The 13,230-nt window shown below is 45.5% G+C and overlaps 1 protein-coding gene across 2 annotated transcripts in view; it reads right to left on the reverse strand.

Moving 5' to 3' along the window:
- Nucleotides 1-12,104, reverse strand: part of ZFAT (zinc finger and AT-hook domain containing) — a 233,530-nt gene extending 221,426 nt beyond the window's left edge. For both annotated transcript variants that reach the window (XM_008001600.3, XM_008001598.3), the window contains exon 1: nucleotides 11,823-12,104. In XM_008001600.3, coding sequence (XP_007999791.3) covers nucleotides 11,823-11,841 — 19 coding nt within the window. In that variant the 5' untranslated portion in view covers nucleotides 11,842-12,104. The remainder of the gene's footprint in view (nucleotides 1-11,822) is intronic.
- Between the last annotated feature and the right edge of the window lie 1,126 nt (nucleotides 12,105-13,230).

Here is a 13,230-nt window from a genome sequence, read left to right on the forward strand (position 1 = left end):
GAGGAGAGAAAGGCAGGCTAGATGGACAGGGAGTTGGCCCTACTGATGGAGGTAGAGACTCAGGACATGGGCAGGGCCTCACAAGCCAGAGGCTACTGGACAGCTCAGCCAGAGTGCTGGCAGCTCCAGCAGGAGAGCCGGCCGGCTAAGCACACTCCCCTCCCTCCACCCCAGTGCTTGGCAGCTCAGACCTGACCCCTGTACAAAGAATGCACGAGGACCTGGAGGTTCACTGTCGGACTCTGGGCTGCAACTGCCATGCCTCCGCGGAGCTCTGGCCAGTCCAGGGGGAGGCAGAGGCTGCATACCTTGTCGGGCTCCCTCATGGTTTCCTGCCTTGCCCCCTGCTGTGCCTCCTTGGCCTGGTCAATCTGCTCAAACATCATCCTGTGGCTTTCCTGAGCCCCTCGCCCAGCCCAGGCAGAACTGACTGGCAGTGACCACGTCACTGATCCCCCTACTGTACCTTGTACAAGCTTCTAGCACTGTCCAAGGGACCCTTGTGCAAGTGAATAAGTTTAAATCGAGAGACCCATCGCCACAGTCAAGACTCAGACCAGTCCCAGGCACCCACCAAGCTCCTGGTGCCTCTTCAGTCAGTGCCCTCACCCCCCACCCCCGTGTAAATGTGTGTTTATGGTAAATACACATAAAATTTACCATCTTAACTATTTTTAGGTATACGGTTCAGTGGCATTAGATACATTCACGCTGGTGTGCAACCATCTCGACCGTCCATCACCAGAACTTTTTCATCTTACAAAACCAAAACTCTATGTCCATTAAACACTAACTCCAGATGCCTCTTCCCCCAGCTCCTGGCAACCACCATCCTAGCTCTGTCTCTTTGAATTTAACTACTCTAGCAACCTCATGTAAGGGTAATCATTTGGTAATTGTCTTTTTGTGACTATCTTATTTTGCTGTGCATAGTGGCCTCAAGGTTCATCATGTGGTAGCCTATGTCAGGCTTCCATCCTTTTTAGGCTGAATAATGCTCTATTTTATGTATACACTACATTTTGCTTAGCCTTTCATCCCTTGGTTTGTTTCCACATTTTAGCTATTATGAATAACGCTGTTATGAACATGGGTATACAAATATCTCTTTGAGACTCTGCTTTCAATTTTCGGAAATATATTCCAAGAAGTGAAATTGCTGAATCACATGGTAATTCTATCTTTCATTTCTTGAGAAATTTCCATACTGTTTTCCACAGCAGCTGCACTGTTCTACGTTCCAACAAACAGTGAACAAAGGTTCTAATTTCTCCCATCCTCAAAGTATGTTGTCTTTCGTGTCTGGCTTCTTTAACACACCCTTGAGATTGGTTCAGGTTGCTGCCCGCATCACTTTTTCATCCTTTTTCATTGCCAAGTAGTACTCCTTTGTATGGATATATCACAATTTGTTTATCTTTGCACCAGCTGTTGAGCATTTGGGCTGGTTCCAGTTTGGGGCTTGCTATGCTTTCAATGTTCCCTCCAAAAATGCATGTTGAACCTTAACCCCCAATGTGGCAGTGTTGAGAGGTGGAGCCTTTAAAAGGTGATTGGACCATGATGGCTCTGCTCTCATGAATGAATTAAAGAGTTAAAAGAATAATGGGTTATCATGAGAATAGAACTGGTGGCTTTACAAGAAGAGGAAGAGAGTCCTGATCATAGTACATTAACAAACTCAGCCCCTTGCCATTGATACCTTGTGCCACCTTGGGACTCTTCAGAGAGTACCCACCCAGCAAGAAGGCCCTCACCAGATGTAGCCCCTTGACCTTGGCCTTCTCAGCCTCCAGAACTATAAGAAATAAATTCCTTTCCTTATACATTACCCAACTTCAAGTATTCTGTTATAAGCAACAGAAATCAGACTAAGACAGGGTTATTAGAAATAAAGCTGCTATGAACATGTGTATACCTGTCTTCAGACAGACATAGGTTTCATTTTTCTTGGAATAGGATTGCTACCTTTTATGTTAAGTTGATATGGTCTGGCTGTATTTCCACCCAAATTTCATCTTAAATTGTAGCTCCCATAATTCCCACATGTTGTGGGAGGAATCCAGTGGGAGATAATTGAATCGTGGAGGCTGTTTCCCCCATACTGTTCTCGTGGTAGTGAATAAGTCTCATGAGACCTGATGGTTCAGGTCTTGGAACCATCTCTCTTTCACTTGGTTCTCATTCTCTCTTGCCTGCCCCCAAGTAAAACATGCCTTTCGCCTTCTGCCTTGATTATAAGGCCTCCACAGCCATGTGGAACTGTGAGTCCACTAAACCTCTTTCTCTTGATAAATTACTCAGTCTCGGGTATGTCTTTATCAGCAGCATGAAAGCAGACTAATACATAAGTGTACCCTCAACATTGTAGGAAGGCAGCAAACTATTTTCCAAAGTAGCTGTACCATTTTGTTTTCCTACCAATGATGTATCAACGTTCCAGCTGCTTCACATCCTTATCAGCACTTGGGATTCTTTTCAATTTTCACCATTCCAGTGGGTAGGTAGTAGTGTCTCATTGTGATTTAAATTTGCATTTCCCTAGGAACTAATGATGTTGATCATCTTTTCATATGTTTATTGATCATTTTTATACATTATTCTGTTAAAGAATCTTTCAAACCTTTTGCTCATTTTAATTAGTTTTGTCCGCCTTGCAGACTGTGAGTTCCTTCAGAACAGGTCTCAAGGCCCCCTCGATACCTAACTCCTGGGAGAACCATTCCCATAGAGGATATGTGAGTAGTGCTGTGGAGCCACCTACCAGCTGGTACCTCAGTCACTGCACGCAGCCCAGATAGGGCCTCACACACAGCAGGCACTTCAAAGATATTTATGACCACATCAGCAAGCACAGATGGCCAGTAGCACAGGGAGAGATTGAGTGGAGCTGGACAGCCACAGGAACCAGCCTGAGCTTCTGTATCCTCACTTGCAAGGCAGAGATAATAGGCCCACCTTGCAGACCTTTTGTGAAGAATAAACTAAAGAATGGGTGTGAAGCACCCAACTGAGCAGGTCTACAGAAATGATAGTTATTATGATCAGGCCCTATCTTATTCCCCTGCAATTGCATGATGAGGGATTGGATCCAAATGTTCAGGGAAAGAAGGTGAAGGCTGACAGAGGGAGAATGGAAGGGGAAGAGAGGAGAGGGAAAGAAGGAAAAGACGGATGGTGGAAAAGAGTAAAGTCCCCTGCCATATGCCAGGTATGTTCCCAATCCTCCTGTATGAAAACTCTACGAGCACGCTACCTAGTAGGTCTGTGGGGACCATTTTCATATAATATATAATATAGGATGCAATGGTGGCTCAAGATACTTGCCAAGGCCCCAGGGCTGTTAGACAGCAGGACCAGGACTTCCACCCAGTTCTGCTTCCCCTCAGGGCCCCTTTTCCCTGCATTACCTAAGCCTGGTTCCCTGTGGGGCTCTCTCCCCGAGGAAGGGTCTTCCCAAGGTGCTTCCTGGAACCGGGCTAGCCCTGAACAAGTCCCTTGCACCAACTCAGAAACAAAACCAGGCAGAATTCAAAAGATGCTTCTCTACCACCACAGGAGGAAACTGAAGATTATAGACCCAGGGCTGCACATAGGAAGCCTGCAGAGTTTTCATGTCCCTGAGCCTGTTATATTCACCATTCCCCTTTCCCTAGAAACAAACACAGATGGAATGCCTGCAGGTCCCTAAGGTAAAAGTCAATCCCTCACCAGTCCCAAGGGCTTTCTCTCTGAACTACTTCTCTAAATCTGTCCCTCCTCATCCCTACAGCTGGGATTGCACTAGGACAGCACCTAATGAAACTCTCCTGCCTGCATTTTTGTCCCTCCAAAAAGTGTTCTCTTGCTTATTATTTATACTTCAAAAATTACTATAAAGCTGTAGTAATCAAAGTAGTGTGGTACTGATAAAGAATAAACAAATAGAGCAGTGGAACAGACCAGAACGTTCAGGAGTGAACTGACACATAATTTTCAAGAAAAGAGTCAAAGTAATTCAATGGAGGAAGAAAAGGTTCTTCTAACAAACGAGGCTAGAAAAACTGGGTATCCACATGCAGGAAAAAAAAAAACATTCTCCATCCCTACTTCATACCATACACAAACTTATTAGAGATAGATAGTAGACCTAATAAAAGCAAGAAATATAAACCTTAAAAAAAAAATTTAGGAGACTTTCTTTGTGACCTTAAAATAGGAAAACATTTCTTAAGAGAAGATACAAAAAGCACCTCCTATAAATGTAAAAATAATGGCAAATAAAACTCCAATAAAATTACAAACTTCCATTCATCAAAAGATAAGAGACAAATAAGTGATCAGAAATTGGGAGACAATGTTCACAACATACACATGCACACACACACACATATATATACAACAAAAGACAAACATCCAGAATATATAAAGAACTCTTACATTCCAGCAACAAAAAGACAATAAATCCTATTTATGTATTTGCTTGCCTATTTGTTTATTTTTAGAGAAACTGTTTCACTGAGGCCCAGGCTAGAGTGCAGTGGCATGTTCACAGCTCACTGAAGCCTTGAACTCCTGGGCTCAAGCGATCCTCCCACCTCAGCCTCCTGATAAGCTAGGACCAAAGGCATCCACCACCATGCCCAGCTTTTTTTGTGTGTAGAGGTGGGGTCTCACTATGTTGCCAAGGATGATCTTGAACTCCTGGCCTCAAGCAATCCTCCCACCTCAGACTTCCAAAATGCTGAGATTGAAGGCATGAGCCACCACACCCAGTCCCCAATTAATTAAAATAGGCCAAAGACTTGAATAGACATTTCTCTAAAGATGACACAAATGGCCAATAAGCACAAGAAAAAATGTTCAACATCATTGGTCATCAGGCAAATGCAAATTAAGGGAGATACCACTGCATATCCTCTAGAGAAGACAAAATAAAAGACTGACAATACCAAATGCTGGTAAGGACAGACGGCAAGCAGATTTCTCTGACAGAATTCTCTGATGGGAACGTAAAATGATACAAATGACTCTGGAAAGCTATTTGGAAGTTTCTTAAAAAGTTAAAACATCACTATAACCCAGAAATTCCACTCCTATGTACTTATTAACCCAAAAGAAATGAAAATAAATATCCACAAAAAGGCTTGTACAGGAACATTCACTGCAGCTTTATTCCCCATAACGAAAAACTGGAAATAGACTGTGGCTATATTCACGCAACAGAAAGAAACAAACTACTGAATCTCAGAAGTTCTATGCTGAATAAAGGAAACCAGACACAAAAGAATTATATGATGTTCTACAGAAGAAGAAATTCATCTATGGTGACATCAAGACTAGTGATTGTGGCCAGGCACGGTGGCTCACGCCTGTAATCCCCAGCACTTTGGGAGACCCAGGTGGGCAAATCACTTGAGGTCAGGAGTTCGAGACCAGCCTAGCCAACATGGTGAAACCCCGTCTCTACTAAAAATACAGAAATTACCCAGGTGTAGTGGTATTCCCCTGTAATCCCAGCTACTCAGGAGGCTGAGACAGGAGAAATGCTGGAACCCAGGAGGCGGAGGTTGCAGTGAGCCGAGATCGCGCCATTGCCCTCCACCCTGGGCAACAAGAGCAAGACTCCATCTCAGAAACAAACAAACAAATAAAAAGACTATTGGTTGCTTGGGGTGAGGAGCAGGGATGGGACAGTAAGGTGCAAGATAAAACTTTCTGGGCTGATGAAAAAGTTCTGAATATTGTTAGGAGTGTGGGTTATGTGAGTGGTCAAACTCTACACTTTAAGTCTATGCACTTCAGTATATATAGTACACACATACAAAACAAGAAAAAAAAACCTGTCTCTTGGCAGCTGCCAGAGATCTTTCTTTCTGAAAGGCCAGTCCGCCAGCCTTGTTATCTTTCTGTCCCTCAAAGTTTCCAAAACAAAGTCCTAACAGCTTCCCGCTAATCAAAGGCCCTTCATCACAGACCTCCAGCACCCCATGCCCCTCCCCAAGCTCAGTACTCACCTGGTCACAAAGGGTGGGCCACACCTGTGTCACTGCACCAGCTGTCCCTTCTTTCTACAGGGCACCTCTGCTCATCCCACAAGACCCAGCTCAACACATCTCCTCCTTCAGGAAGCCTTCCCACAATCCCTCGGGCTGGGGTAGATGCACCCACTCTGAAACCCTCAATACTCAAGGCTTACTTCCATCACAGCACCTAGCCCCATTCCTAAAGGAATCCGTTTTCCACTGCCAGGACTGCATGAAATCCTCAAAAGGGAAGAACATGTCATATTGGACTTTGCATCCCTAGCAAACAGCACAAAGTTGGCATAAACATCTAGGTAAACTGAAGACCAGCTTGATAGTAAAAAATAATAATAATAATAATAATAATAAGCAATAATAATAACCCTAGGGGGCACAGAAATGGTAGCAACTCCTGAAGAAGAGGCCCACCAGCAGGGACACAAGGAGAATATCTAACACTAAGAAGGAAGCCAGTTAGGGCCCTACAAGGAGCCTTGGGGCTGAATTAAAATGCCCTCCAGAGATACCAGGACACCCTAAAGCTCTCCTGGTCCTTGGCTCCGGGTCCCATGGCTGAGCTGGTCCTCTTTTCCCCCACTGCCCACTATGGGATGCTGCCCCTTTCCTATTTGGACAACCTGCAGTTTCCACTGGCATCCTCTGAGGCCAGGTCCGTACCCCACCCATTCTGCCTTGATCTGACTGTGTTGAACACAAAGGCACCCGATTCCAGAGTTCCACCTTTTGCAGCTCCATGTATTACATGATTGAAAAGAACTCAAAAGATTTTAAACCCGTATACTGAAAGGGATGACTGAACCATGTTCACTGTAGTGCCATTCACGATAGCCAAGTATGGAATCGGCCTCAGTGGCCAACAACACCTGAATGATTTTTTTAATGTGGGACATATACACCATGGAATATTATTCAGTTGTAAAAAAGAAATGTTGTCGTTTGTGACAACATGGATGAAATTGGAGAACACTGTGCCACGTAAAATAAGCCAGCACAGAAGGACAAACACTGCATGTTTTCTCTTACATGTGAACTCTAAAACAGTGGAGCTCAAAGAAGCAGACAGTAGAATGGTGGGTACCAGAGCCTGAGGGTGCAGGAAAAAATGATGATCAAGGGTACAAAGCCTCAATTAGACAAGAGGAATAGTTTTTTTCTTTGAGACATATTGCATAGCATGGTGAATACAGTAATAATGTACATTTCAAATTTGCTAAGAGTACATTTTAAATGTTTACTTACCACAAAATGATAACTATTTGAGGTGATGGATATGTTAATTCACTTGATTTAATTATTCCACATTATACTCATAAATCATAACATCACATTATACCCCATAAACAAATATAATTTGTCAGGTTACAGTTTTTTTTAGTTTAAAAAAAGAAAATCATGTCACCCAATTTTAAGTCCCTGTTTTTCTATTGATATGCCAAACATTATCTTTATAAGCAAACTCAATTATCTATATATTTTGTGTTCCTTGAAAAAAAAGGAGGCAACGTTAAATCTGTAAGATGTTTAAAATGTCTATTTTGCTTTGCTCTGCTTTTTTTTTCTCTCTCTCTTTTAAAAAAATTACTCAGCCAGGCACGGTGGCTCACATCTGTAATCCCGGCACTTTGGGAGGCTGAGACAGGCGGATCACCTGAGGTCAGGAGTTGGAAACCAGCCTGACCAACATGGTGAAACCCCGTATCTACTAAAAATACAAAATTAGCCGGGCATGGTGGCGCATGCCTGTAATCCCAGCTACTTGAGAGGCTGAGGCAGGAGAATCGCTTGAGCCCGGAAGGCAGAGGTTGCAGTGAGCCAAGATCACACCATTGCGCACCAACCTGGGCAAAGAGCGAAACTCTGTGTCAATAAATTAATTTTATTTATGTTAAAAAATGACTTATTAAAAATTACTCAGTCTGGCACAGTGACTCAAGCCTATAATCCTAGCACTTTGGGAGGCCGAGGTGGATGGATCTCTTGGGCTGAGTTCAATACCAGCCTGGTCAACCTGATGACACCCCATCTCTACAAAAAAATACAAAAATTAGCCAGGTGTGGCAGTGCACTCCTGTAGTCCCAGCTATTCGGGAGGCTGATGTGGGAGGATGACCTGAGTCTGGGAGGCTCTGCCTTTCCATTCACAAATGCTTTCAAGAAGCGAGTGGATGACAGTGTACTGAGCTGTACACTGGGAAGTCTGGTTCTGGGAAGGGAAGCGACAAATCCCATTTCCCGAATGCCATCAGCAGCCACCTGTGGCAGGATTGTGTCTCCTTTGCCAATGAAGGGACTGGGGTCCCAAGGGCTCTGTGACTTCCCTTAGGTCAGGAATCTGGTGAGAAGCAGATCCCTGGGCCCAGAGCACAGGCTCTTTCCACCCTCTTAAATGTTCCAGCCCTTAAAGTTGATGCCTGTCCTTGAGAAATTGCAAAAACAGTGAAAGTTTAACTGGGTAAACAGCTGAGAAGAGAGGGAAAACTTAACTCTAGACTAAATCTCTTCTACATAATTAAATCAACCCATCTTGGTGCAGAACTTTTCAGAGGCGGTATGCTTGAAACTATCTATAAAAGGAAATGCAATTAAGGAGACTTTAATATATCTGATTCCTGACTGCCCTTGCTCTAGGCAAGAGCTTAATTCTACTTAACGATAGCTATCTTTGAAAAGTTATGTAAATTGCAAGGTATGGGGAGACAAGAAACAGGAACCCTTTAACCGGAGGCAAAGGAGGAGCCCACTAAGAAGGGAGTACTGTGGAAACAGGGCTCCAATTCACACAATGACCATCTCAGCTCATTTGCCACCTACAGCTGTGCTCTGTAGACCACATGCAACTCCACCTTGTTATCATTCATGGTACTCCCTTTCCTAAATTAACCAAAACAGGAAACTCTTTTCAGAAATTAGCTGACCATGAGTTGACCGTAACACATTTTAATATATGATCTTTTCTCATTTGGTACAGCTGGAAATTGAAGGCAACGTCAACATATGTCCAGAGTTCTTCTTTAAAACTCTTGGGTAAATTCCAGAAGTGGAGAAGTGGACAACTCATTCTCTCTACACAAGTAACAACGTGGGAGGAAGAAGGTACCAATCGAGAAGATATTTCACGTTTATCAAAATGGAGTCACTCATGTGAAACTCTTAAACAAAATGGGGCCAGAGGATATGAAGGAAGGGCCCTCATGCAAGTATGCCTATGACAGGAACTATGCCAGGAATTCCTTAGAGCCTGTTGCTCGCACAGGACACTTGCCTGTGCACCTGTCTCCAATGGACTAATGCCAACTCCTGCAATAAGCCTCTAAAACCAATGGTCTTTGTTTCAAAACCGCATAGGTGGACTTCCCTTTGGTCTTTAAAAGTTTCCATTTGCCCCAACTTCTTTGGATGTGCCTATGATCCAGCATAGCGCACGTTATCTAAATTGCAATCCCCTATTATTCCCAAATAAACTACTGTTTCAGGATCCCATATCCAAAATGCTTGGGACCCAAAGTTATAGAATTCCAGATGTTTTTGGATTTTGGAATATTTGCATATACATAGTGAGATAACCTGAGGATGGGACACAAGTCTAAATATGAAATTTATTTATGTTTGATGAACACCTTATACACACAGTCTGAAGGTAATTTTACCATATTTTTAATTTTGATCATGAAACAAAGTTAGTGTACAATGAACCATCAGAAAGCAAACGTGTCACTATCTCAGCCACGCATATGGGCAATCTGTGGTTGTCTGGCATCGCCACCATTCCTGACTCTGAATTTCTATGCTACCAATAAGACGATCACTTTCTTACATTTATTTACACATAAGTCCTTACCAGTAAAAAATATGACACACCATTAATACAGTGAAAAACAAGGTGTTCAAGGTACCTCAGCAGCACAGCAGCATCACCAGAACACGTGTCAGCTGCTAAACAACAGAATGATAAACAATGGCTGGCTTTAAGTCTGCTGTTCAGCCTACATTTCTTTCTGAATGTTAACAGCATCGCCTTTACAGTTGTGTAACTGTTTGTTGTTTTGTTTTGTTTTGCTGAGAAAAAGAGAGATGGGGTTTCACTACACTGCCTAGGCTGGACTTGAACTCCTGGACTCAATCGACCCTCCCGCCTCAGACTCCCAGAGTGCTGGGATTACAGGCGTGAGCTACTGCACCTAGTTATGCAACTGCATTTCTACTGAGAACCTTCACAAGGTCAGACAGAAAATTTTCCACTGTGGCCTCATGTCAGTGCTCAAAAGTTTCAGACTTTGGAGCATTTCTGATTTCGGATTTTTGGATTAGGGATGCTCAACCTGTATTTGGAGAGTAGGTCTCTCCAGTGCTCATTTTAGGCTAACATAAGATAGCATACCTGAATTAGCTGGGCACCACAGCTCATCAGCGCACCTGTGGTCACAGGTACTTGGGAGGCTGAGGTGGGAGGTTCACTTGAGTTCGGAAAGCATGGGTTGCGGTGACCGGAGATTGTGCCATCGCACCCCAGCCTGAGTGATAGTGCGAGACTCCGCCTCAAAAGATTAAAAAAATTAAATTTAAAAAAGCACGCCTGATATAGTTCGGGTCTCCTGAACCAATACTTGGCTCTGGGCCCACTCTGTCACTCCAGGACACATTCTCCCACGTCTAGCACCGCAGCAGGTGAAGGCAGGACTATGACTGGCACCGCTCTTTACCCCTGCCTGGCGTGCAGAGGGACTCCTTGCAAAGCTGTTATTTGAAACTAAAGTCAGGAAAGGGGGTTAACCCGCCCCTGGGGGTTAGAGGTAGTGACACGCTACTTCCTTCAGCATGGGGACACACACTACAGATGTTTCAGAAGATGAACTGGTAGGCTCAGAACATACAACTGGAGAGAGGCAGCTGTGCAGGGTAAGTCCCAGTGACACGATGTTTGCATCTCCAAAAGGTCACTTGGGCTCAGCAAAAAAAAAAAAAAAAAAAAAAAAAAGGGCCAGACTGATGGGCAGGCGTGATCAGTTAGCGCGTTCGTTCTTTCATTCACTAAGTATATACTGAACACTTACATGAGCCAAACCCTATTCTAAGAAGACAGAGGTACAAGTCAGGCGAGCACGCAGGAGTTTGGATTTTAGCCCAAGTTGGAAGAAGTTAATTTTTAAAGCCCCAGTTCTATCGTTTTTGAAATGTGTGATGTTGACCTCTCTGAACTTCTGTTCCTCATAATAAATGACCTACAAATTAGAGTTCTCAAGAGAGCTGAGCAGCAAAACGTGTTAAGTCAGTGCCCAAATGTGGAAGCTTGTAGTAATTACAGGTGAAGACCCCCAAGCTCAAGGTTAAAAGACTTGCACCGGATGTCAAGTGGAAGATCTGTCAATCTATCAGGTCCAGCCGCCGGCCGGGAAACCTGCAGGAGGTACTCATTTCGCCGAGGAGGAATCTGAGGCCAGGCAAGAAGGAAGACCCGCCAAGGTCCACTCAGTCAAAGAGCTGGCATCGCCGGGATTCGAACCTCGCGCCCACTGCGTTCCGTCACTGGCGCGCGCCCAGACACCACCCATTGCCGTGGAAACGGCCGGGCGCGTGCTCTTCCACTCGCTCCCTCCTTGCTTTTCATTTTTTTGCGGCGGGATACCTCAGCGACTGAACGTGAGCCGCAGCACGCAACTACGTTCGCTCTCCTCCCCAGACCCGGATCCCTCCGCGGCCGGCGCGCTGCTTCCCGACTCGACGCTCGAAACGGCTTCCCGCGCGCCGCGCCGCGCCCCACCCCCACCCAGTCTCACCCCAACCCCCAGCCCGGCTCACCTGCCGCCCGCGTCTCCATGGCAACGCCCCCACGGCGGAGGAAAAAAAAGCCTCGGGCTCTTCCAGGCCCCCTCCCGTGCCGACCGAGGAGGCGGGGCGCCCTGCTGACGCTTCGCTTTTTATTTTTATTTTTTTAAGAAACGAGCCGGCGAGGTTATGGCGAATCTGCGGCATCCAACATGGCGGATGGAGTCTTCGCCCTCCTCCCCACGGGGCGCAGACGCCTGCGTAGCGGACGTCCGCCTCGGGTGACCCTCCCCTGGCGCCGAGCGCGGCCCGGCAGGGCCGAGCTAACGCGCATGCTCGCAGCCGCAGGCCGTGTTTTTTATCCTGCTCCGCGGTTCCGCCGCGCCTCGTTTTGAGCCACGCCCAGGGAGGGGCCCTCGGGAGGGCCGGAGCAAGGATCTCGGGATTGGGAGTCTGGCGGTCTTGCCCGGCCTTTGCCAGGGCGACCTTAGACCCGCGGCATGTGGAGCTGCTGGGCTGGGCGTGCAAGGAGAGTTCTGGGCACGCTTCGTGTCGCAGCGCTACCTCTCACTGCCTAATTTGGGGCAGCGAATTAACTTTTCTTGCTCTCAGTTTACTGATGTGTCTATCGGGGTGCTCCCAGCCTGCATCCCGCTGGAAGCTGCGGCGTTTCCTGAAGCGTGTGGTGCTTTCCTTTGGGCCACCCAGCTGGGTTTTAGGGGCTACAGAGCACTGAGCAGCGTAAGATCACACGTGATATGGCGACTTCCTCACGTCTCTTTTTGTCCCGCAACAAGTCTGCGCTGGGTGTGCGCGCCTCCAACACTTGCTCATTCATTTCTCTGCTTGTGGCGCAGCCTTCGGCAGGCAGCTGAGTCTGGTGGAAATTTAATGACCTTGTTTTTGGTTTTGATGTTAAGGTGTTTAGCTCCAACACTGTAGTCCTCGACTCAAATGACATCTTCCAACCCCTAACCCTCACCCCTAGAAACCCATCTAAAGTAACCCTCCTAAGACACTTCATATTTTCTACGTAACGTCCATTCCTATGTGACATTATCTCCCTCCCTTACCTCTGTCCGTCTTGGTCACCCCTTTAGCCTCAGAAACAAACTCAGCCTGACAGTTATTTCATGAGTAATGAGTTGATGTGGCCCATGTTCTAAGGTCATTTTCTGTTTATGACAAATAATAACGTTTTTCACACAGTCATATAAAGTTTTCTTTTTAAATTGTTTGTTGACATTTTCAAAAATCAGTCAACTTAAAATGGTGTACATGCTGCAGAGCCATGCCCCCCCCCCCAAAAAAAAGTAAAAGCAGACCTCAAGAGACTGAAGTTTGGGAAACTGATTTGTTTTCATGATTCCCCTGAAATGCTAGTCTTTGCCTGTTCTTCTTTTCCTGGAATAACCCTCTGTGGTTGCTGCTCAACATGAAA

The sequence above is a fragment of the Chlorocebus sabaeus genome, chromosome 8 (genome assembly GCF_047675955.1).
Source record: "Chlorocebus sabaeus isolate Y175 chromosome 8, mChlSab1.0.hap1, whole genome shotgun sequence".
NCBI classification, from domain to species: Eukaryota; Metazoa; Chordata; class Mammalia; order Primates; family Cercopithecidae; genus Chlorocebus; species Chlorocebus sabaeus.